At 39.3% G+C, this 26041-nt stretch overlaps 1 protein-coding gene across 6 annotated transcripts in view; it reads right to left on the reverse strand.

Moving 5' to 3' along the window:
- Window positions 1-7838: 7838 nt before the first annotated feature.
- gramd2aa (GRAM domain containing 2Aa) overlaps window positions 7839-26041 on the reverse strand; it is a 39417-nt gene continuing 21214 nt past the window's right edge. For 3 of the 6 annotated variants that reach the window (XM_031290053.2, XM_031290054.2, XM_031290055.2), the window contains exons 4-12: window positions 24322-24634; window positions 20168-20271; window positions 19460-19558; window positions 15604-15675; window positions 15388-15444; window positions 13664-13841; window positions 11213-11306; window positions 9430-9534; window positions 7839-8985 (exon numbers count right to left, since the gene is read on the reverse strand). In XM_031290053.2, coding sequence (XP_031145913.1) covers window positions 8982-8985; window positions 9430-9534; window positions 11213-11306; window positions 13664-13841; window positions 15388-15444; window positions 15604-15675; window positions 19460-19558; window positions 20168-20271; window positions 24322-24634 — 1026 coding nt within the window. In that variant the 3' untranslated portion in view covers window positions 7839-8981. The remainder of the gene's footprint in view (window positions 8986-9429; window positions 9535-11212; window positions 11307-13663; window positions 13842-15387; window positions 15445-15603; window positions 15676-19459; window positions 19559-20167; window positions 20272-24321; window positions 24635-26041) is intronic. The other 3 variants (XM_031290056.2, XM_035999909.1, XR_004896970.1) reach the window with 2 other exon arrangements.

Genomic DNA, 26041 nt, shown 5'->3' on the forward strand with positions numbered 1-26041 from the left:
GCATTGTGCTCCACGTTCACAAACTGTGCCGGTGCAGAAGTGCCAGGCTTGTCCAATATCATTGGATCAGGTGGTAAACTGAAGTTGTTATGTAGGTCAGTCATTGTATGAGCGCTCTCTTTGTCAATATTCCGTCCCTGCAGTAAACAGTTCTAAATCTAAACTCCAACAAAGACACAGCAGAGAGTAAGAAACTTCAATGTAAAATATTTGACTAATCCTAAAATCTGATGAAGACTATTAAAAACACATTTGGGTAAATCTGTGACCAGTTAATAAGGTGTAAGTAATGCTTGACTTTTATCAGCCTTTAGTGGCAACCAGGGAATGGGAGCAATAGCACTTCTGAAGTAGGCTACTGAGTAAATTGGCTAATAGCTAATATAAATATGAATGAATAATTGTATTTCTTTTTTTACTTTCTACACACCTGAGCAGCACTCCATGCAGCCTGCATTGTGACTGAATAATTTGATTGTATCATGCACACAAAAAGTATGCCCAGCCCAAACAGGCTTACAAGACACCACTACTTACAGCAAGGGACCAGATACCTTCTTGTCTTTTTGGCCATGCTTTAGAAACAAATGTTTCTAACGTATATACATTAATGGCTCAAACTAAAAACTGTAAATATGAAAACTGATTTTTCTTAGCTTCACCACACGTGTCAGTTATAACCAAAGCCACTGATTACGTGGAAAGTGTACACACATCGAGTCAGGATGACGGACCGCAGATCTTGGTTGAATTAGTTATTGCTGGAAGGAAAAGTACAAATAAAATCCAAAGAGTTGATGAAGTGCAGATGATAATACACAGAGAAAAAGAGAGGAAAATGAAAATGTACATTACATTTAATTCCATGGTAATGTTAATCCAATTGTGAAGATTCTGACCTTCTTCCTCCACACCAGGAGCTGCTCTTCAATCTATGAAACGATGAATCATATAGTGAAACTTGTACTAAAGAAAGGGATATTTTGTCCAAAAATCTGTCCTTTAACAATGAATATGCCCTTATATACTTTAACTACATAGCATATATTTTATGTTCATCTTATCCCAGGGGTTATTTTGTGCTGGAATGTTAATGTAATATATTGTACTCTGACTGGTTTCCCATACTTCCCAGAATGACTTTCAACAGCTCTCCAGAGAATGGGTGTGAACTTGACGCTCTCAGTCAATGGTGAGCACGTGGATTCATAAATATAGTGAAGCTATCCAACTTGTTTTGTGAACACTGGGGTGTGTCTGTGGTCACGGCCAACATACGTTAATCAAAACACAGTTTAACATGTGGCTGCATTGCATTCTGATCCTTTGAGGTCTACTGGCAGCGGATAAATGAAAAGTTTTACCATTGCAACTTTGACGTAGCGGACCATATTTTTGTACAATCAAACTCAATTGTAGCCGCCTAGAATTATGTCATGCCTTCTTGTTGCCTGGTTTTCCATGGAGATAATACAAATACACTCCTTTTAACTGTTTTTTTTTGTTCTTCCATTTTTTGCTTTCAAACTGAACTGTAGATCCACCTGTACTGGACAATAGAGGTTTGTTAAATCAAAACCTGCTCATCTTACGCATTTTCACATAATACCTAATTCTAGTGATGTAATATTAAATTAAATTGTTCTGTAATATCATTTCTTAGGCCTTGCCAGGTGAAACTATAACTAAATGCATGTACATCCATCTTACTTTTTAAATTAGCCTTTTTACATTTCATCTTTTTGTGTTTTTAATGTTTTTTCATAAACATGCACTTACCTACCCAACTTATTTTTTTAGAAAAAAATGTGAAAAAAAAGAAAGCTATCATTTTATTGCCTCAGTGTAGAATATTGCCATAAGAAGTACAGCTTTTGTAATTGTCTTCTTCTAAATATAAACCCCCTTGGACAGAAAGAAAAATTTGCACAGTGTGCTGCAGTAAAATACGGCCCCTCTCACTTCATAAATTGATTAACTGTAATGCACTTGGATTGTGCTCTCAGCAGACGTGGACATATTTAATGCACCGCTGAGGTAATGCGTTCCTGGAAAAGCTCCAGTAATGCGGCCTGTGCGTGATGATTTTACTGTGTGTGATACAGACAATTACCGTGAAGTTACAGTCAGAATTCTCCTTCACACAAGAGGTCAAAGGTCACTCAGAGAGCATTCCAGGACAGACAATACGGCTCCCTGGAGGTATGGATGAGACTGCAGCTTGTCTGGCCATCTGGTTCGACCTGCCCCTATTACTCTACAGCTTAAACTGACTCACACACAAAAGGAGTTACAGTATTTGGCCCCTGCCCTTTGTGCTTCTTAAAGGTCCTATGACATGCTGCTTTTTGGATGCTTTTATATAGGCCTCAGTGGTCCCCTAATACTGTATCTGAAGTCTCTTTCCTGAAATTCAGCCTTGGTGCAGAATTACAGCAACTAGAGCCAGTCCCACAATGAGCTTTCCTTAGGATGTGTCATTTCTGTGTCTGTAGCTATTGAGGAGGAGAGAGGGGGGGCAAGATGGAGGGTGGGGGTGTGGCCTTGACCAACTGCCATGCTTCACTTATTTTCAAGCCATGATGTCTCTCTCTTTCTCATGGGCGGGCCAAATTCTCTGGGCGGGTAAAGCAGAGAAAGGGGAGGTAACCTTCCTCTTTATGACATCATAAAGGGAACATTCCAGATTGGCCCATCTGAGCTTTCATTTTCTCAAAGGCAGAGCAGGATACCCAGAGCTCGGTTTACACCTATCGCCATTTCTAGCCACTGGGGGACCGTAGGCAGGCTGGGGGAACTCATATTAATGTTAAAAAATCTCATAAAGTGAAATTTTCATGGTTTCCACTAGGCTTGCTGTTCAACTGAGAGCGATAAACTTGGTGCTGCATGAGATAATATTTATAATTAATTTGTTACTATAGCACTTTCATTACATGCTAAGTGACAAAGAGCTACATAATTATTTTTTTTAAATGGCATGCATCAGCGGTGGAAGAAGATCCTTTACTTCAGTAAAAGTAACAATGCCACCAAAAATACCCCACTACAAGTAAAAGTCCTGCCTTAAAATGTAATTTAAAGTGCCCATATTATGAAAAAATCACTTTTTCTGGGATTTGGGGTGTTATGTTGTGTCTCTGGTGCTTCCACACACATACAAACTTTGAAAAAAATTTAGAGTGAGATACGGTTTCTGAATGTGTCCTGCCTTCAGTCTCCGGGTGAGCTGTTCAAAATCGCCACAGCTTGTGACGTCACAAGCCGAAACGAGCAGGCTAACCACAACCATTAGCTCGTAGCGTCAGCGTTAGCATGCTAACGCTAATGTTAACGCTAGCATGCAAATGCTAGCATGCTAACGCTAGCATGCTAATGCTAGCATGCTAATGCTAGCATGCTACCTCGTTCTCAATAGCAAAGCACTGCTACAACACATACAAGTTCACCATAATCTACAAAAGAACTACTTACATGTGCGCCCTCATTTAGAAGTCTCCCAGCTAATCCTGCCTTGTAACTGACCAAAGTTGTAGAAACAGCCTTTCTTTTACTCTCTATGGAGCTAGCTAGCTGACATGATCTACATCTGAGCTACTGCGCATGTGCAGTGCAATCAAAGATAGTACAGAAGAAGAAGAAGAAAAGCGGTCTCACTCTGTAGCTAAAACAGAGACCAGGTGAAAAGAGGATCTGCAGCAGTGAGAGAGAGCGGTGCAGTACAACAAAAATATGATGTTTTTAGAAAATTAAACCATGTAAACCTATTCTGGTACAACCTTAAAATACAATTATGAACCTGATGAGCATAATATGGCTGCTTTAAGTAAAAGTTTCATGAGAATAACATACTAAAAGTTTTAAAAAGTACTCATCATGCAGCAGAATTGTAGTTGGGTGGTTTAATATAAAACAGTGCATCCTATTTTATAAGCTGATCATGTTTTTTGTATCTAATATAAATTTGCAAAGTAACTACATGTTGTAGAGTAAAAGCTGCCATATTTCCCTCTGAAGAGTAGTGAAGTAGAAGTATAAAGTAGCATAACTAACTAAACTACTTAAATACTCACTAACCAAAATACTCATTCTACTACTACAGTAACTAACCTTTACAGTACCTGTACTGAAATGAATAAAAATGTCTTGAGGTTGCTTTTAAGTGGCATTACAAGTACAAGTACCTCAGTATTGTAGTTAAGTACAGTACTATGTGTTTCTTGTATGTATTCGTTACATTCCACAATGGCATGCAAACTTATATTAAACATTAGCTAAACAGGAAAGCAGAATCAAAATGGACTAGATGGAGATCTACATATTATATTAAATAAGCTTTCAACTGACAAAAAACTGTTAAACTAATACATTTGTTCAGGTAAATTATTCCAAAGTTTTGGCATTCGACCAAATGGTGAAATGAGTTTTTTCTGCCAATTTAGGATGAGACAAAAAGCTAACAGCTATGACGTATCAACAGTCGTGACGTATTTTTTTGTCTAAATGGTTTTAAATTGAGTCTTTCTCATAACAAGTCTGATTCTTAAAAACATCCTCCAGTGATACAAGTCCATTAATGGACTTCAGTATCGGAAACATGGAGCACTTATGGGGGCCCTTGTTGTTTCTTTAGTGTTAAAGTGAGCAAATATTCACAATCTTTCATTTCAATTTGCATTCGTATGAACTGGGGTAGACGCTCCATATTCATGCGCCATCTTGAAATACGTTAGCCGGTAAGGGACATACAGGACATACTGCTCCGCCTTTCGCGTTTTCGCTGTCACATGATAAACTCACAGGTGCTGCTAATGCTGCTAATGGGTATCGTCGCTTCCCGGCCCCAGCAAGTTTGAAGAAGGAAACATGGAGGACCACACGTATTCAAAATCCAAATTTCAGGAACAGGAGTCTTCTTCTTCACCCAGAAAAATAAAAAGGATATTGAAAAGAGCAAGAGACCGGCTTTTTGAAGCGTGAAGGCTACCGTAGCTGTAATACGTACTTTGAACTGCGTGGTGCGAGAGAGTTGATTGCGATATATGATCTCAACGCTAGATGGAAGAAATTCCTACACATTGGACCTTTAAGCTAAGTTGCTTCTTCTATCTATGTTTATCTTGAAGTGGAGCTACATGGTTAGCTACTCTCATATTTTGTCAGTCCAAAAAAAAAAAACAAGGCAGGTTCACATTTAAATATGCCACTTCAAACACTGGTCTGGGGATTTCTTGGTTTACAAATGGCCTTGCATCCTCACAGTGAGGCTTGCAGTCTTTGTAACAGACTTCGTTTTATTCTTACCGTACATGTATTTTACTTAAATTAAACTTAAACTCACAGTGTCTTGCAAAAAAATGTAAAAGGAAACCTTCAAGTATATTCAACAGTAAATATTCAACAATGATTGAAATGTCAGTGATGTGACATTTTCAAAGGGTTTCAGATTCACTCACGATGCTGAACATGAACTAAATCACATTCTGTAAAAATGCCAAACCAAGAATATCTCCAATATCGTTTTTAGAATCCTTGCAGCAGGTCTCAACTCTATTCTTAAAACGTATCAAATGATTTAAAGGGGCGCTATGCAGTTTTGGCCATTTCTTCGTTGTTTTCTGGCTTTTTGCTCGCAGGTTTCTCTATAGAGCTCCCCCTACAGCTTCGGAATAGATATTTGGCAGCTCCTATGTTTACTTGTGTCTGACTCCTCGCTCGGTCAGTCTGCCGTTTCCTCTTTCTCTGTTCCTCTGTACAATGCTTTCCTAGCTTTCTGCTTCTTTTTTGCCGGCTCAGCCATGATGATAGTGTGAAAAACTCCATCGCTACCTTGTTAGCCGGTTCCTGAATGGGTGTATGTGTGCAGTGCTGTGATGCAATTTGTTGCATCGCGAGACCTGATATCACGCGATACTTCCTGACGCTGAGGCCGGCGGCTCGCCGGCCGGAAGTTGCAAGGGTGGTTTTTTAGCTCACAGGCGCTAGGGGGAAGCGAGACGACCACCATTCAACTCGAAAAAAGTCATATAACCATTCCAAATGACTCCGAAGCTGTTCAGTTACGGTAAATTAAGCTAAACAAAACTGCAGAGTTCCCCTTTAAAGATGTAAAACAGAGAAAGAGAATCTAATTCAAGTCTGACTTCAGGTTTCGTCAGTTCAGCAGGTTGGTTCAGGATCAGTTGTGCCGGATTCCAGGCATATTCCGCAGACAGTGACCCTCTGAACCAGGTGTCTTCCTCTCTGTCCCTGCCCCCTTTTCATTGCAGGAACTATGCCACCTGTCAATCATTCAGGTTGTCAGGGTAACCAGGTGGTCCGGCCTTTGAAGTTGCAAAGGGTTTAGCATTCTAAACATCATTCATTCTAGCATTGGCCGACATATTAAGCTAATGAAATGATGAATATAAATTGTACAATGGAGTATACAAGAATATAAAAGAGAACTCCACAGTACTTACATAGGACTGTTCAACGCAACATTATTTTCCTTCAACCAGAACTAATTAATAGTTATACATACTGTATAAACTGATGCAGAAGAGATCTATATCTTTCATTGATGAAGTGGCACAGCCTTAATAAAAATGAGTCTTGGGTTTGAATATTTACTCAAAGTAAATATCACAGTTTCAATAAAGAGCTGATCCAGAGTAAACTATTCGGTAACACTTTAATTGAAGGTATCTACATAAGAGTGACATGACACTGTCATGAACACATGAACACATGAACCCTAACCGTAACCTTAACTCTAACCATAACCATAACTTGTCATGACAAAAACCGAATGACACTTAATAAAAGAAGCGTCATGTCATAAACGTTTATGACTTGTTTATAATGTTTATTACACGTTCATGACAGTGTCCTGTCACTCTTATGCAGATACCTTCAAGTAAAGTGTAACCAACTATTCTGTCACTGTGGAGCAAGATACATTCTTTTTAAGCTTAAAGCTAGTTCAGGGTAAATAAAATTCTTCACAGCTACTCCTCTTTATTGTATTTGCTTGTTGTAATGTTGCTCTGTTCAAAAGCACTGCAGTATGATTATGTTTTAGTTGCTGTAGGAAACAGTGTGAACTAACTCTGTTTATCATCATTTCATCAATCTGGGCTGCAGATGTCTTTTTAAATTCAGATTGCATTTGTCAAGCAAAGGGACTGGAAGTGAGTACTGTACTGAATATTTTCTTTAATGGGGCCGTGTCAAACCTCAGGGTCAAATGTCAACAACGATCAAAATCTTACTGTATTTGCTCAGTTTATTAGTAAAAGCAGTGCACGTCATACACTTACAGTATGACATATAACTGACTGTCACTGTTGCTTGTAACTCCAGCTTCCTTTGTATCAGTTTACACATTGTCTCTCTTTGGGTTTAGAAAACTCTGCAGCTTCTTGAGTTTTTAAAATGCCCTTTTCAAACCCCATCAGTCAGATAATGTCAAACATTTAGTTTTTGTATTCATGTATTTACTGACTAAAGTCAAAGTTGTTTTTTGTAGTTTCTGAACAGCTCACATTTGAAAAAAATACACATATTTAACCCATGAAGTTATTAAATGTAAACAGGAACGAAGTAAACCAATGCTACTGGTGTACAGCCAACGCTCCATACTGAATGTATTAAGCATAAAGTGCCTCTGCCAACATCATGTTCCAGTTTTATAATTTAGGGCGAGTTATAGAGGTTACTAAAATTTGCTGTGCTGTCGGAGTCGAGGCGTTTTCATGGTGGTACTGTGTGTAGTGCCAATGTGACAGGATGGAAGGCTGGATAGTAAAGTCTTTGAACTCAAAATGGCCGAAAAATAAATAAAAAGCCACAAACACTTTTTGTGTATCTACATTTTGTCGCCAATTTAATTCATTCAATTTCACAAACTAGTCTGGGACAACATTTCACCCATCTCTGCAAAGTTCATTAAATATCTTCAGACAAAGATATAATCATCCTAACGTTATCATTTCTAAGTTTTTGGTGACTTCTTTTGAAATGTATAATGTAAAAAAAACTTAAATTACACAGCTGATCAGTACAACTAAAAACAAAAAGTATGCATGTCACCTAACCATCTCATTCACATTATAGTTAACACCCACAGGTGGTGTTAACGCTCCAGTATATTACAGTTAAATGACAGGTAACTCCATTCAGTCAAGTGTCTGTGGTCACAGCAGGACTTTCTTCCATAAATACCCTCAAAAATGACAATCGGGTACCTATTACCTAGCACAAAAAATAGATCTAAACTCTTAAAACTGTTACATACATTTGAAATATGACTAAAAAAAGTGCATTGTCGTAGCTTGTTTTAGCCGTCTGACTGAGGGCTATGCATAGACTGTAAAAAAATAACAATGACAGTCTATGGGGCTATGCCAAGATCTCACCAGAAGAAAAAAAAACATTTGGTTTAGTCCACTTGTCAGTCAGAATATGTTGGATATTAACACACCTGAAATATCTTTACTATCTGTCTTTTCAAGTAATTAATGTGTTGAATTATCTCTTACCTTTCCATCCTCCAACTCCACCTCTAGTCTCCATCACCACTCCTTACACTTCATCAGTGTCACAAACAGCAGCTTCAACTGCAAGCGGCTCACTATTTTAGGGTATTGAGGTTTACACTTTCGTGTAGGTAAAGATGAAATGTCTGTGAGAGGGATAGGCAATGGTAGACAATCATAATCTACAGTAAAAACCTACTTTAAATTCATAAATAAATAAACAGTCTGTTTGCATAGTCTGGAAGTGATCACTAAATCAGAAGTCATTCCGCGGAGGGGAAGGTCTGTAAGATGCCTGGACTCGGGTTACTGTTGCTCCTTCATGTTTCGCGGCGGGTGCAGGGGTTTATCTTTTCTGGGCTCTAAAGCTGGTCCTGGATATGTGCAGGAGGGCATCATCAGCCCAAAGCATGAGAAGAGAAAACAGCCGCTAATCCAATGGGTCACAGCTGAGATCAGTGGTTACCTGGACGAGAAGAAAGCAGCCAGGTTAGTGGACTCTCTGGATTAAATGGAGGGTAAATCAACAGCATAAACCTCCTTTTTTTACCACCCTTGACACTGATTCCAGCACGCACGCACACTCACACATACCAGGCAAAGGAGCTGCCAATTACCTTCAACTAAAAGCTTTATATATTACAGCTGATACATTTATTTATTTTGATGTAACACTATTAACCAGTATTGTTCCTGTTAAATAACAATGTCATGAAATACAATCTATCATAAAAACAATACAATATAATAAACATGACTCTTCTTCTTACATAAAAGATAATTGTATTTTTTCTAAATTTCAACTTACATGGACATGGAATGTTCTTAATGCTTGGTATTTTAATGTGTTTTTTCCTTTCTTTGTTTCACATATTATAAAGTAGTGATGATGTGGCTGAGGCAGTGTTACCTCTCTCTCAGGGGCAGATTTGGGTTACTGAGGAAGGACAGCTGCTGCTCCAGACTGCACACACGAAAGGCCAGGTAGCACGATGACAGGATGAGGAGAATGATTCTGATGACAAACGAGGAGACACGCAGATTAATTGAATTACAAAAAAAGGTTTCAGGATAGTTATGGCATTAGACTCTGGAATCCTCTGTTGATGTGGAGGAAGAGAGCTGTAATGCCTTTTGATGAACACTGGGAGGCAACGTTTGACTTTCTGTCAACATATCAGCACTTCACTGTCCTTGTACAACACAGTTTAAATCTGCCTTAAAGGACTAAAGCAGTGTTTGATATGTTGCACATGTAACAATGTACATGTAACAAACAAGTAATGATGTAGCGTTTCAAAGTTTTGAATGTGTCTACTTTCCAAGCAGCCACTGGTTTCCAGTCATTTCTGCACTGTAAAAATCAATACGCTAAACAAACTAAGCTAAAAGTATTTTTCATTTTTAATTGCCATTGCATGGTTATACAGTTGATGTGCAGATTATCGAAAATAAACCTGCATTGTATCACCACATGCAGGTGTAACATTTATTTATCTTTCAATTCACTCAAGAGTTACTAAATATACAGTACATGTGTGGCTTGATTACATGCATTGTGTATTCTGTTTTGAGCATTCATTTACACAGTTTTCCTTGTAATTTATATAGATTATAATCTGAGATCTACCAGTGAGAAAATCTGTGCTCGACTCTTGCGTCAGAGGTCATCGTCAGCAATATGACAAATCTTCGGGAGCAGACAGGGATTTATTGCTCTCGCGAGGACACTAAAGCAGAGCGGCTTAACGTCCACTGGGTGAAGGACAGTCTCCCTGATCACTGTAACCCTCTGCTATGCTGGAGGCCAGGTGGAGTAAGGTTGAGCATGATGCTCACTAAGACAAATTATTTGACGCATTGTAATGAATCTTAATAATTAAGTTAAAGGAACACGCCGATTTATTGGGACTTTAGCTTATTCACCGTATCCCCCAGAGTTAGATAAATCCATACATACCCTTCTCATCTCCGTGCGTGTTGTAACTCTGTCTGACGCACCCACCGCTAGCCTAGCTTAGCACAGATCCTGGAGGTAACCAGCTCCATCTAGCCTACTGCTCCCAATAAGTGACAAAATAATGCCAACATTTTCCTATTTACATGTTGTGATTTGTATAGTCACAGTGTGTACAAATAACAAGGTCACATGAGACACAGCCATCTTCTAACAGTATACATACTGGGAACTATATTCTCAGAAGGCGAAGCACTGCTACTTCTGCGCTGTGACTATACAAATCACAACATGTAAATAGGAAAATGTTGGCATTATTTTGTCACTTATTGGGAGCAGTAGGCTAGATGGAGCTGGTTACCTCCAGGATCTGCGCTAAGCTAGGCTAGCGGTGGGTGCGTCAGACAGAGTTACAACACGCACGGAGATGAGAAGGGTATGTATGGACTTATCTAACTCTGGGGGATACGGTGAATAAGCTAAAGTCCCAATAAGTCGGTGTGTTCCTTTAAGTCTCAGGAGGCAACTTCTATGTGGGAAATCTACAAACTAAAAATGTGTTTTAACAGCTCTGATCCTGTGTGTTCAGTTTGACTGAGTGAATTGCCCACTATTTATATCTCCGTGCTAACGCTCACAGTGTGTGTGTGTGTGTGTGTGTGTGTAGCTATGAGTCAGTTGTTGGAGGAGTTGAAGGTGATGGTATTGGTGTCTGTGTGTCCCTCTGTATACTCACAGCAGGGTGAAGAACTTCAGCAGCTGGTACTCCATCTGGCCCAGCTCTGCCAGTGGCTCTGAAAAAAGACCTCTGTCTGTTTGCAGAGCTCGCTCTGTAACACACAATAACATAAAACCATTAACGGTACTTGGCTTGACTGTACTGCCTGTTTCACTTTTAATACTGCTGGCCCACCTGTTAGTGTAATGGTGGGACAATATGCACTTTGGAGTTTGAAAATGATTAAAGGTCCCATATTCTCATTTTCATGTTCATACTTGTATTTTGGAGTTCTACTAGAACATGTTTACATACTTTAATGTAAAGAAAAACACATAATTTTTTTCAAACTGTCTTTCCGAATATACCTGTATTCACACTCTGATTAAAAACGCTCTGTTTTAGTGGCTGTCTCTTTAAGCCCCCCTCCCGAAAAATAAAAGTCTGCTCCGATTGGTCAGGGTTTCCGGGTCTTTCACATTTGCACTCTCAGAGTCCCTGCACCATCATTGCAACTGGGGAATGACTGTAACAGTATACTTTCTACCTATATCTAGTATAGTTTTGACATCACAACTTATGGAAGTCCTGACGGATCTTTGAAAGGCACAGTTTCTTAATACGGGCTGTGTGCATTTCTCTGTGGATTGAGTGTTTTGATATTTTCACAGTATTTATATAGTAACTCAATCTGACTTTTTTTTATTAATAAAAGACATGACATCTCACTTTTTACAACATGGGACCTTTGGGTAGACTCAGAGGGTGCAATTAAATGATATCAATTTACACTGAGTGATTAATTTGTATATAATTTGTAATTTCTATTAGATTATTTGCATTTTGTACTAAAACTTAAAAAAATTAAGAAATGGTAAAATCTGAAAACCCAAAAAAACAGTGAACACTATATTGTCTGAATCATATAAAACCATGAGCTGACTATTATACCCCATCGTCTTTACAATTTAGCTGATACAGTATGTCTTTTTGCACTGCTTCTATACTGTATGTGTGTGTGTGTTTTGTGCTACTCTAATACATGTGTTAACCCAGGTTATGTTATCTAGTAAACATACATCTTTTAATTACATTATTTCCCATCTTTCCACTCCACATGTGAGCTGTAAGGACAATATACACAAAAGCTCACGCTGATCAAATATCAAATATAGAACATTATAAGTTAGCAGAAATGACCTGTCAGCCTACAACCATTAGACTGTCCTCAGAAAATTTTGACAGCCGACATTGTTTTGTGATAATCTCTACTTAATCTGCATCCGCCCAAAGCTTTTTAATACAAACCCACACAGGATTTAATCTCCATTTGGAGCTTAATGTGTCGTTACGTAAGAGAGATGTTACCTATAAAACTCTTCATGGATTCACACATCATTAGTTGGCAGAACTGCGTATTCCCCACGTACACTTTTAGTTTGTACATACTGCAGGCTCGCAGTGTTCCTAAGATTAATAAGCAGCGAGCATTTTCTCATCATGCTCCATGTGGAATACTTTACCTTGACCAATCAGAGAGGAAAACATATTGAGATTTCTAAATTAATTATTTAATATTTATTTGTATAATTCTATAATAGAAAAAATGTGTTCTGGTTTTGTTGCTTATATTTTTAGCCTTAACTTGTAAATAAGAAATAAAAAATGTATGTAGTACACTGTTTTAGTCTATTGAGACACTGTGATTTTACTTACTACATTTTGGTAGACAAGAACTAAAGTGACCACAGGCACAGGCTAATTACTCTTCGAACTGGCTATTGATTAAAGTCCTGCAGGACATCCAGAGGTGAAAACATGAAGGTATCAACAAATAACAACTGATTTAATGCTAAAATATTTCACAGTGAAGTTTTGTTTATCACACAACGTAGGGTTTTTGTGGATTATATCTGTAGTTGTACTATCACGATACCACAGATTTCAGAACAGTGTTAACCACAAGCTAGTCTGTATCCACGACGTTCCACTTCCGGGATTGCTCCGTTGCCGCCGGAAATTCCGCCGGACTTCACACTTTTCGACCGGATGTCTGCTACCTTCTGCTTTCTTTGTGTTGGAATTTTTAACTCCGGTGGATTTCTGAGGACTATGGTTAACTGCTCCTCAGATCTCTGCAGAATAAATCCAGACAGCTAGCTAGACTATCTGTCCAATCTTAGTTTTCTGTTGCATGACTAAAACAACTTTTGAACGTACACATTCCACCAAAACAAGTTCCTTCCTGAGGCTAGTTAGCAGTGGCACCGTGGCTCTGTCTGCCGCTTAGCGCCACCCATGACGATTGTGATTGGTTTAAAGAAATGCCAATAAACCAGAGCACGTTTTTCTCCCATCCCGGAACACTGTGTGGACTAGCCAGACCCTCATCCGCAGCGCTGGGGAGGAAGGTCTGACAATGCGAGACTAACCACAAGTAAATCATCATCGTATGGAAAGTTTTATCACCTTCCAGCTGCTGTTCTGATTTGAAGGGTGTGTCTACGGCGCTCAGGCTGCTGGGGGAGTTCCCCAGGAGGTCAGGAAGGGAGGACGACACAGACACCACTGAGGGTTTCCTTCTCCACTTTAACACTGATGGGAATTCGTCAACCACTGGGAACTCGTCCGGAACTGGGAACTCGTCCTGTGGCACAGAGGAAAGAGGAGACTGTATTAGAAAGATGGTCATCCGACTGCAAGAGATAGTGATCTAAACTAAAGGAGTCTGAACATCTCAGCTGCCAGCACACTAGTGGTTCATTCATCTAAACCTGAGATCACCTAGACTTCTAATTCGGTGTTTTTTTTTTACATGGATTGTAAGGTCTTGCTTGGTCTGAAAACCCGGTGAAATCAATGATTTTAAACCTTTAGCTATGTCAGTGGCTCCCAAACTGTTTTGCTTGTGACCCCTGAAAATAAAGTGATGTCTACATATGAACTGCCTTAGTCCGGAGTTGTAAGCCGTTCAACCAAAAATTTAATTTTGAAATCTTTTTTTTTTTTTTTATGACTTAGAGGCCAGAAAAATTTTAAAATGTAAATGTTTAAGTTTTTTTCTTTCTTGAATTTAAACATTTTGTGATATTGTTAACCCCTCCCTGAGACTGGGAACCATAATGCTATGGATCAGTTAAGAGCATTCAGGAGAACAACTGTTGAGCTGCAGACCTACTCCATGCCACAAAAGTTTAATAAAGACGACGTTTCGGTCCTACTTGGATCACCGTCAGAATGTATAAATATGGTTGTCATTTCCATTTTTCAAACATTCTGACCTGACAAAGATCCAAGTAGAATTCAAACGTTGTCTTTATTAAACTTTTGTCGCACAGAGTAAGCCATGCCACAAACATTTAACCCTCCTTCAACTATTGGGCTGCCAGGTTGCGAAAAATCTCTTTGGCTGGGGTTTATCCTTTCTATTTGGCGATGAAGCTATTATAAATGGTAATTAGGTTTTAATAAAAAAATTTTTTTTACTACCTGGCCCAAATGTTGTTCTGGCTAATGGCTTATAAATGATAGTAAATTATTTTCTTAAATAACCATTAATAAATGGTGCCTATCTATTCATTTTAAAACTATCTTCTAAACCCTATGGAAGCTACAATGTGAAGACATATTCAGCAAGGGGCACAAATATTCTTGAAATATTTCTGCATTTACGTCTTAACATGATTGCAAACTGTAAATATTGTTTAAATCAGGCATCTTCTGTGTTTGAGAGCAGCAAAGCTCTACGAAACCTTTCATTGAATATGCTGGCAACATGAACAAACACCCTTTTTTCTTTGAATACCTTCAGTCTAGATCAGAGCGTGATCAAGTACGAGCATGTTAACAGAACTTAATTATTACTTAATACAAAAGATGTTCTGTCGCACACGCACACAGACGAGGTGACTTCAGAGCACTCTTTGATAGCATCTTGCCAACTCGGGGGATAATTCAGTGCATGACTGCAGCTGCAACAGAATCATCTATTGATAATGTCTGTGTAAGAAAATACGTCAGGCTTCAGGTCAGAGGTAGTTGAAAGTGAGAGTTGCCAGAGGCTCTTTGACCCACATGAAACACAACTAGGAAACATTAAAGTAATCTTAATGCCTGTAGATTACCAGATGTTGAAGGTTCACCCACTTTGATCTTTACAATTGTATGATTATCAAAGATATGCTGTCACTGACCAGCGATAAGGTCGGCTTCTCCATGAACTGCTTCAAGCTCAGACTCTTCCCATTGACCTGGAGAGGAAAAGGAAATCACCTCTTTAACTGACATGTACACCACAGTATATAGACTGAATGAACAGTATGCGTGCGTGTGTGTGTGTGTGTGTGTGTGTGTGTGTGTGTGTGTGTGTGTGTGTGTGTGTGTGTGTGTGTGTGTGTGTGTCCTCTGACCTGTAGGTGAGTGCAGATCCTACGGAGGACGTCATATACACTGTCTCTTGACAGCAGAGATACAAATACATACTAAGGAAGTAAAAAAAAAAGAAAGAAAAACAGTCACCTAAAAATCTGGTTTATAGTGTATAATTCTTGTTCAAAATAAAAATGTCCCTTGAAACTATTCTGAACTTGTAAAGGTACATTTACGCTCATTTAAACAAAGTGATTCTCTCCAATTTATATTCATATAGTTGTTGAAGAGGTTTAGGCAACATGGATAAGCTATGTAGTCAGCTTTTCATTTCTCACCAACATTAGGATAGATGAGAGATGATATAAACTTTGACGAGCCCTGTTGGGGAAACTGAATAAAGAAATAGATCAAAAAGTCCCAGCCTGCCTTTGCAAACATCATAGACGTGTACATCTGAACCTTGGTCACTTTATCTGAAATATCAGCACTTAAGATGCTTCCCAAAATCAAACTTGCATTACATATTATAATTCTTCACTTATGTTGGTAGAATACAATCAGTGCGTTCAGGCATTTAAGGAGGTGTTTAAATATTTGTATTTGCAGCCATACAAAGCATTTAATATTACATTAACATTACTGAGTACAAATTTGCCATGAGTCACAAAAGCTCAAAAGCTTTAATCTAGGCACAAAGAGGATACTTTTGTAATCACATTTTTGTTCCGGTTTATTCTGTCATGAAAAACTATGAATGACAGGTCAGTGACAGCTTAGCCAAATATCCATCTGACCTGGATACATATCACTGCTATCTAAAAAATAAATTTGAATTTATTAATAAGCATTTGAAACACTGTTACTGTGTGTGTCAGTTTTTTTGTTAATAAAACATGAACTTTGTTGTTACAGGCACGAGCTATGAGCTTTCTACCTCATAAACACAAGAACCAACCTCAGTCATCTTTAGCAGTATAGTGGTACTGTACAGAGCCATGGATATGTCATGCATACTACACACTCACGCAGACATATATGATATTTGCCCTTGGACAGTATGAGACATATCATCCATATGCTAAATATCTGACATGCTTTGAGAAAGGTTGTTGCTTTAATCTGAGCTGCTGTGTGGATCAGACTCTGCATTTTGGGTTGGACTATGACTATATCTACACTACTTCCGTTTTCATTTTTGTGCGGTGTTTTGAGACAAAAACTATCTCTGTCCACGGTATAGTTTTAGCTCCAGTTGCAAAAATTATCTCCGTCCATATTAACACGCCTGACAACGCATACCACATGACAATTCGCATACACTGTGCATGCGTGTGCCGGTGTAAACAGGAGGCAGATTGTCTGACGTTACTCTGTGGTTGAAAATCATGGACGTAAAAGTTGAAAATACAGAAAATAGTTTGGAGAAAGAACAACAATGGCGGAAAGTAATACCATGGATTAATTTGCTTGCACCGACGACGAGGTGAAACTGTTACTGAAAGGTATATAAGCCTACCTAACCAATAACACTGACTGACGTGCGACGTTTCCAAAGGTCTCTGTTTGTGCCTGTCCACACTACAATGCAACCCCGAAGTTTTCAAACCAAAACAGGGGCAGAAGTGTTTCCAAATGTCTCCGTTTTAGGGGCTCGGAAACGGCAAAGTGGACGCGAGGTGTAAACATAGCAGAATATATTTGTTTTTAAACCAAAGCGTAGTAGTGTAAATGTAGCCTATATTTGTGTAATATTTCACTTCGGAGGGGATCTATTTGCTATTTTTTTAGTAACCTCAGACTACTTTAATAATAGTGTATTGCACAAATGAAAATGTAAACAACTATTTTATACTGGTGGGTTGTGTTGAGACCAGCTAACATGTAACTTTAAATAGAGAACGAGAGGGGAAGCATGTGAAGATGAAGACAGACATCATCTAGTCTCCCATTGTCAGACCTTCCTCAACAGCGCTGCGGAGGAGGGTCTGGCTAGTCCACACAGCATTCCGGGATGGGAGAAAAATGTGCTCTGGTTTATTGGCATTTCTTTAAACCAATCACAATCGTCTTGGGCGGCGCTAAGTGCCGGACACAGGCAAAATAACCTCAGGAAGGAACTTGTTTTGGTGGAACGTGCACGTGGGGAGGTGAGCTCTGGAATTAAAATGGCTGTCGAGTGTGTGATGAGAATTTTACTCAAAAAAAAAGATAAATATAATTTGACTGTGGGAGGATAATTCCCGAATCGACCGGAGTTTAGAATGCCAACACAAAGAAAGTGGGAGGGGAGGGACATCCAGCCGAAAATTAGGGACATCCGGGCGGAACCTTCGGTGGCACCGGAACAATCACGTAAATGAAACGTCGTGGATATAGACTAGACATCATCTAAAGACGTCTGCTGAGACATTTTTCGTTTATCTGATAAAATTAGTCTTATCTAGTGCACACCTAATATACCTCAGTGCTGACAGTATGCTAACCCAAACCCAAAAAAATTAGCCCCACCACTCTAATAATAATTAATAATTTGTGTAATGAATAAATGATGGACGAGGTACAATATACATGTAGTACTGTGGTGTATGTATGTATGAGTGTATTGTGGAGTAAATAAATGTCTGAGGAGCATTTAAAAACGTGCTATTTCTGAACTTTGTAACGACTGCCATAACTCTGAGTAGCCGGCTCTTTTACGTGTGTGTGTGTGTGTGTGTGTGTGTGTGTGTGCACTGTGACAACAGTCTGCATAAAGCTAAAATGTGTGTGCCACCACTAGAAACATGCAGAATATTCTGTTATTTATTTCCTTGTTTTAAGCAAAAAGATCAATGGGGAAAGCTGTAAACAACTTGACAAACTTTCCTGACTGGCAAAGAGGTTCACACAGAAGAATCTTTATTCTTCTGCTTCTGTTCATACTTTAACTTTTACTTCAAATACCTGCAAAACTAATGGCATTCCCATCAACCTCAGCTGTGCTTTAATTTAGTGCCGATTAGCAAATGTTAGCATTTAACACGCTAGAGTAAGGTGGTGAACCTGGTAAATATGATCTGCTAAACATCATCTTCTTAGCATCCTGACATTAGCATTTAGCTCAAAATATATGTGCCTAGGTACCACGTCACAGGGCCGCAAACATGGCTGCAAACTCTTTTTGATAAATAACTGGTATCAGTTAATCCTTTTTTGAATTAACATACTAATTTAATTCCCTCAGTTTAGTCATTTGTATCCTCAAATGACCATTTTTGCATACAAATGTTTTATTTTTATTTATTTTTATGGTGCCTGGATAGCTCACCCGGTAGAGCGCGTGCCCATATATAGAGGTTTACTCCTCGAGGCAGTGGCTGTGGGTTCAATTCCAACCTGAGGCCCTTTGCTGAATGTCATTCCCCTTCTCTCTCCTCCTACATGTATTCAGCTGTCCTATAACAATAAAGGCCTAAAATGCCCCCCTTGTGGAATGCACATTGCAAAATAACCTACCGGGCTAAAATATAGTTTTGTGTATTTATAGGTTGTTATTTTGTTACTTGAAGATACAAAACCTAGTTGTTACCACATGCTAAAGTTAGCTTGCTGGCTATCATTATTCAAGGGCAGTGGGAGCCTGAACAGAAGCTGAAAAGTACATTATGCCTTTGAAAACACCACTTGCTTAAAGGTTGACTCTGATGTGATAGACAGTTAAGAAGCCTTTTTGAGTGTTGCTGTAATGGTGGATAAACCCTTCAATCTCTTGTGCTACCAGGCTGAGGCTCCACTCTGCTTCTATCTATAGCGTGGTGTTGTTTTCCCATCACACCTCTCCTGGAAAAATACAGCCATGCTGCGCTAATCAGCATAAGACTTTTAAATCACAGCGACTTTTATGGAAGTGTTTACCTTCTGGCCAGTGTCCGTGGTTATAGCCAAGCCATTGGGCACAAGGCCCGCTGTTTTGTGCTTCTTCACCAACCTCACGGAAACAACAGGGATAGCCACCTAAAGAAGATGGAAAATAACATTTATAAGGGGACACTCCTTTGATTTGAGGAGGAAAACCTAAAAGCAAAATGATGAGAAAATTATAAGTAAGATAAAAACACCAGGGTGATTTGAGTAAATGGTGGCAGGGAAGGCAGACACTGAAATACACTCAGGAAAAGGCCCTGGAGAAAATCAGGAGGGGGCATGAAACGTGTCTTATTTCAGTCAGAATGTGAAGAATGCAGTCTGAATAAGTAGGTTATTGTGACTCAGATGTCAGGAGAGGTTTGGTTTCAAGGAAATGAGGGAAAGGACAATGCACAACATCAAAGAGAAAATCACATAACTGGTGAAGGTTAAAGGTTCAGTAAGTTTACATGTTCTTGGTACATGTTTTCACAGTGTAGACATAAAGATAAAGAGAGAGAGAGAGAGAGAGAGAGAGAGATAGATGTTCTATATGGGAGAATTAAGACACTGAAAATCAGCCCATAATCCTGAATGAATTCAGTCAAATATTTTGTCAAGTTGTCCAATCTGCTTGTCAGATTGTGACAAGGAGACACTTGGTTCATGTTTGTCAGTCAGTTTGGGTTTATTAAGCTGTCTGTCAGTCTTTCGTACCTTAATGTCCTTGCCAAAGAGGTTGGCATAGAAACACAGCCAGTTTCTGGAAATATAGAGCCGGCCTTGTAGAAGAATATCTCTGAGAAGAGCACAGGAGTACACTGAGGAAGAGACAGAAACACTTTTTTTATCTTAAGGCCCTGACATACCATGCAGGCAGACAGCAAAGAACTAGTGGTGACGAAGCCCGACTCTGGTGTCGCCTCAGGTCTCCTCAAGGTCTCTTCAAGTCGCCTGTGTCTTTACCAAAAAGTTGCACTTGAACACACTGCAAAAATTACATCAAAGTTTTTCTGTAACCAACAATTTGTATATCTTTTTTCCCTTTCTGAATAGATGACTGCCGCCTGCTGACATGGAGTTATTTCCTCTCACACAGACGCAGAACGTACCTGGCGGTCACGATGTGTTCAATTGTAACTTTTTGGCTAAGACACAAGCGAGGCGAGGAGACGTGAGGCGACGCCTCAGTTGGCCTTCGTCGCCACTAGTTCTTATCTGCTTGGTGTTTCAGCACCATTACACTGAAGCCTCCTCCTGTCTCACTGGCATTTTGAAAATCATCAATCTCTCATGGTTCAAAACATTGGTTATATTATAATAGGTTGCATTTAACATCAAAGTTTATGGTTAACCAGGTTGTACAGAAGAGTTCGTACTGTGCCGGAGACGTCCTGAAAATGTTTCTGAGGTTAACCAGATGTCAGAACTGAAGCAAGAAGAATTAAAGCGGGACACAGCGCCAAGACAAGTACTTTAAGTAAATAAAAAGCAGAAAAGAATTAGCGACTATTCAGTGCAATTTTTTGCGTGTTTGTTATATAGGGCTTTTTGTATAAAAGTATAGATGCTATTGTTGAATATGCATTACTAGCACAATAAAGCTGCTGATCACTTCTAGTATTTTGTACAGATATTGAAAAATTATTAGACATTTTAATGCACAATCTTGCATATTTTCCACCACAATGTTTTTATAGTCTGGGTGTAAGAGGCTAATTTACAGAATTTAGACCATCACAGGACATTTAATACAGTTTTGTTTTTTAGGGTTAGCTCAGTTGGTAGTTGGTGTATACCTCGACGCAGAAGGTCCAGGATTCGAGTCTGACCTGAGACGATTTCCTGCATGTCATCCCTCTCTCTCTCTCCCCTTTCATATCTATCTGTTCTTTCCATTAAAGGCTGACATTTTTTTTTATATTCTGTAATATGACAACTCCTTCATCTGCCTTCATGTTAAGGAAAACTCTAGCATACTAGAAATGAATAGTAAGATTACTTATTGATTAATCTTAGTGAATAGTAAGATTACTACTAAAGATACTAAAGATATTGCTGAACAATATGAATACATTTTTCATTCAACCTTTATTTATACTCGAGAGAGATCGAAGGGATGACCCTCATTAACAGAATGTCATCTAGTGTAATTACAAAGACATCAACAAAACAACACAGAAAAGAAGCGACACCATCATAACAAAAATGGAAAGACAATAAAACGTGAACTTAATGAATTGGAAAAATGATTTGATACATAAATAAGTAGGGGTGAAAAAATCATATGTATCGTGATTTTTTTGGCGAAGATTTTTAAAATAGATTCTATTCCCTAGAATCAATATTTTTTTATTTTTTTATTTATTTTACCAATGACTCACCTAAACATTTTCTGTTTATACTGTACCGCTGATGGTGACTACATCATATCCGTTTCCAGCGAAACAGACCAAAAGCAGAAATTACGTTATGTACTTTTTTACAAATTAAATAAATGTCAGACTGATGGACTGACATGTGATGTGCATTCTTCTCAGAAAACAATTAGTTTTTACAAATATCTCATGATAAATTGTCTCTAGAAGTGTAGCATTAGTATTGCAAAACAAATCCAATCGGCACCCATGTATCGTGAAATAATCGAATCGGGACAAAAGCATATCATCCCAGCCCTAGTAATTAGGATAATAAGGATGCAAAGAAAGTACAATTATGTAAAGCAAGTACAAGTAGAAGTTTGCAGGTTTAAAACCATATTTCCAAATCGTCCAAAAGGCACAAGTGAGTTGATTTTAAAAGTGCAGTAGGTAAGACATATAAAACATATTTGCTGAAACTGACCCTATGTTCCAGTAGAACTACATGAAGCAGGTAATTTAAAAAAGAAATTTGGCTCCTCTGGTACCACCTACAGCCTGTAGTGTGATTTGCAAAAATCCACAGCTCCCTGTTCAGATGCACCAATCAGAGCCAGAGGGGGGGTGTCTAACTGCATGTCAATCACTGCTAATGCACACGCATTCATTTTCCCTTTTGGGGGGAGGGGCTTAGGAGACCGTTTTGGGCTTTAGCGGAAAGGGGGGAGGGACAGAAAAGTTGTCGATGTTCAAATTTTTTGGCTAAGTCCTGGATCTTCACAATCCTACCTACAGCACCTTTAAGGAAGTGCTGTAATTTGTTCCAGGAGTCAGGTGTACTAAAGTTAAAAGCACTTTTTCCAAGTTCAGACCGAACTTAATAAATGAACCAAATAAAGTGTGCAAGGACATTGAAATTAAAGTGTAGACTTGACAAACTTTGTCTTTTATGCAGCTTTCATCATTTAAACATTGGATCACATTTGTGCCGCAATTAATGACTCCAATTTGATCAATTGTTCAGACAAAAAGTTAATCGTTTAGCCTTTACAGTGTCAGAAAATTGTTAAAAAGCCTATTGTTTTTCTAGACTCTTCGGTGAAATCTTGAAATTGGTCCAAAACCAATCATTTCTGTCTATTGACTTATACACTCACCTAAAGGATTATTAGGAACAGCTGTAAGATTTCTCGTTAATGCAATTATCTAATCAACCAATCTAGACAATCTCCTGAACTCCAAACTGAATGTCAGAATGGGAACAAAAGGTGATCTAAGCAACTTTGAGCGTGGCATGGTTGTTGGTGCCAGACGGGCTGGTTTGAGTATTTCACAATCTGCTCAGTTACTGGGATTTTCACGCACAACCATTTCTAGGGTTTACAAAGAATGGTCTGAAAAAGGAAAAACATCCAGTATGCAGCAGTCCTCTGGGCAAAAATGCCTTGTTGATGCTAGAGGTCAGAGGAGAATGGGCCGACTGATTCCAGCTGATAGAAGATCAACTTTAACTCAAATAACCACTCGTTACAACCGAGGTATGCAGCAAAGCATTTGTGAAGCCACAACACGCACAACCTTGAGGCGGATGGGCTACACCAGCAGAAGATCCCACCGGGTACCACTCATTTGGTGAGCTTGTGCAAATTATAGCCTCATTTTCCTATGAGGCTACAATTTGCACAAGCTCACCAAAATTGGACAGTTGAAGACTGTTAAAATGTTGCCTGGTCTGATGAGTCTCGATTTCTGTTGAGACATTCAGAGGTAGAGTCAGAATTTGGCGTAAACAGAATGAGAACATGGATCCGTCATGCCTAGTTACCATTGTGCAGGCTGGTGGTGGTGGTGTAATGGTGTGGGGAATGTTTTCTTGGCACACTTTAGGCCCCTTAGTACCAACTGGGCATTGTTTAAATGCCACAGCCTACCTGAGCATTGTTTCTGACCACCATGTACCCATCCTCTGATGGCTACTTCCAGCAGGATAATGCACCATGTTTAAAAGCTTGAATCATTTCAAATTGATTTCTTGAACATAACAATGAGTTCACTGTACTAAAATGGCCCCCATATTCACCAGATCTCAACCCAATAGAACATCTTTGGGATGTGGTGGAAGAGGAGTTTCTTGCCCTGGATGTGCATCCCACAAATCTCCATCAACTGCAAGATGCTATCCTATCAATATGGCACATTATTTCTAAAGAATGCTTCCAGCACCTTGTTGAATCAATGCCACGAAGAATTAAGGCAGTTCTGAAGGCGAAAGGGGGTAAAACACGCTATTAGTTCCTAATAATCCTTTAGGTGAGTGTATATTGACTTGAAATGGTTAGTCGATTAATCAATAATTGACCACTAGATCACGTATAATAAAAGGCGAGAGAGGATTATAAATATAAAAAACAAATGCAAAACAGGCAAATTATAGTGAAGCTGCAGCATGACATGTCAAAGAATATTAACAAGTTGATTAATAAAACAGATTTTGCAGTACAAAAGAAGTACCTTTCATGAGGATCTCATCCTTGGGCACACACTGGAACAGTTTGTGGTACTGCGAGTTGTACTTGCTGACAGTCTGTGCAGAGGGACAGGGCAGAGTCATGAGCATCTCCTTAGCAGACCGGCCTGCCTGCACAGCACCACCGGCGCAACCCGCCACTCCGCCACCACCGGCCACTCTGGCTCCACTCGCCGCAGACACCACCCTCTCCCTCAAAGGGCGCGAGCTCTGCACCAGGCTCAGCACGTTGGCACCGTACACACACACACACTCGCGCACATCCAAGGCCTGGAGCAAGCCGCTGCAAGACACACACTGTTCCCCTGGTGCCGGTCAGTACTGGGACGAGATGGAGAAGGGCTGTCTACCTCTAGTCTACTTGCACCTACAAACACATATCAGGCTCTAATGTGTACACCTACACACACACAAACACAAACACACACACACACACACACACACACACACACACACACTACTACAAAGTAGTACAGCAGCAACGCCTCAGTTTACAGCCACTGAGCTCTTTCTCAGAAACTACAAGGCTCTCTTTCTCTGTCTCAAATACACCTCTAGTGACTCTACACTTTGCAGCACCTAGCTGACACCCTCCTTCTGCCTCCTTCACACACATACACATGCTCTGCCCTTCCTTATTCTGAGCAGGAAAAAAAACAACACACACAGGTACTCCTCCCCCCTCTCACTTTCTTTTTCTGCCTCTGCCTTTCCTTCCCTCTATCTGTCAGTTCTTCTGTAGTGACAGTCTGTGACACCTTGAAGTCCTCTCTTTTCAGAGAAAATCATACATTTCCCTCCCATCTGAACACACAAGAAGTCTCATTCATTCCCTGCTCTCCGTCCTCACAGCTCAAACTCACCTTCAGCTCTAGATATCTCTGCCACCAGATTATCTTTCCCTAGTTTTCTGTCCCGTCCTGTATCTCGTCTATCTTTCCTTCCACTCGCATCAGCTCCGTTTGCTGTTGTCTGCTGCCCCCTGTTTTTGTCTTTCTATTAATAGCTCATGCTAGAGCAGCTCCTGTCCTCAGGAATATGGCACTTACAGTAGGTTACAGTAATGCAGACGGCTCCATCGCCACTGGGGGAAAGCCCAGGGTTAATGTTACTGTTAATGTGCAGTATAATCATTTGCTGACTGCATTCATAGGTGAACTGTCTGGAGGACATTGGCCAGGATCGCAGCAAGTCTAAGTGATAGTAATTTGATTATATAGCACTGCTGAGCTTGTCAACGAACATATCATTTGTTCTCTGTTTAGTTTTATATGTTGAGTCGAAAATCTTTTAATAATAATTGAGCCTGAGAAATATCACATTAGTTGGGGGGTAAGCAGGAAAAATAGGATCATTTCTCACAAATTTATAATGGCAGCATTTTATTTTTTTGAGCATGTTAGCATGTCATCATTATATATGACTCAGAAAAGATAAATAAATGAATACAATATGCATCAGATTAGATTTTGTTATATGGATGGAAGCCTTTTGTCAGCTTCTGCATCCAATCGTCATGACACAGATCTGACTGCAGTACAAAAGTGAGAGAAATGCCTTTGAGTTAAGGAATCATAAAATAAACAATCTCCTCAGAGGGAAGATTTTAACAGGGGGTGCTGCTTTTATTATAGGTTAAACATTTAGGTTAAAATGAATACAACTGGTTGGACTTGTTCCAATCAAAGACACAGTAACAATTAG

Source organism: Sander lucioperca, chromosome 3 (assembly GCF_008315115.2).
Source record: "Sander lucioperca isolate FBNREF2018 chromosome 3, SLUC_FBN_1.2, whole genome shotgun sequence".
In the NCBI taxonomy this organism is placed as follows: domain Eukaryota; kingdom Metazoa; phylum Chordata; class Actinopteri; order Perciformes; family Percidae; genus Sander; species Sander lucioperca.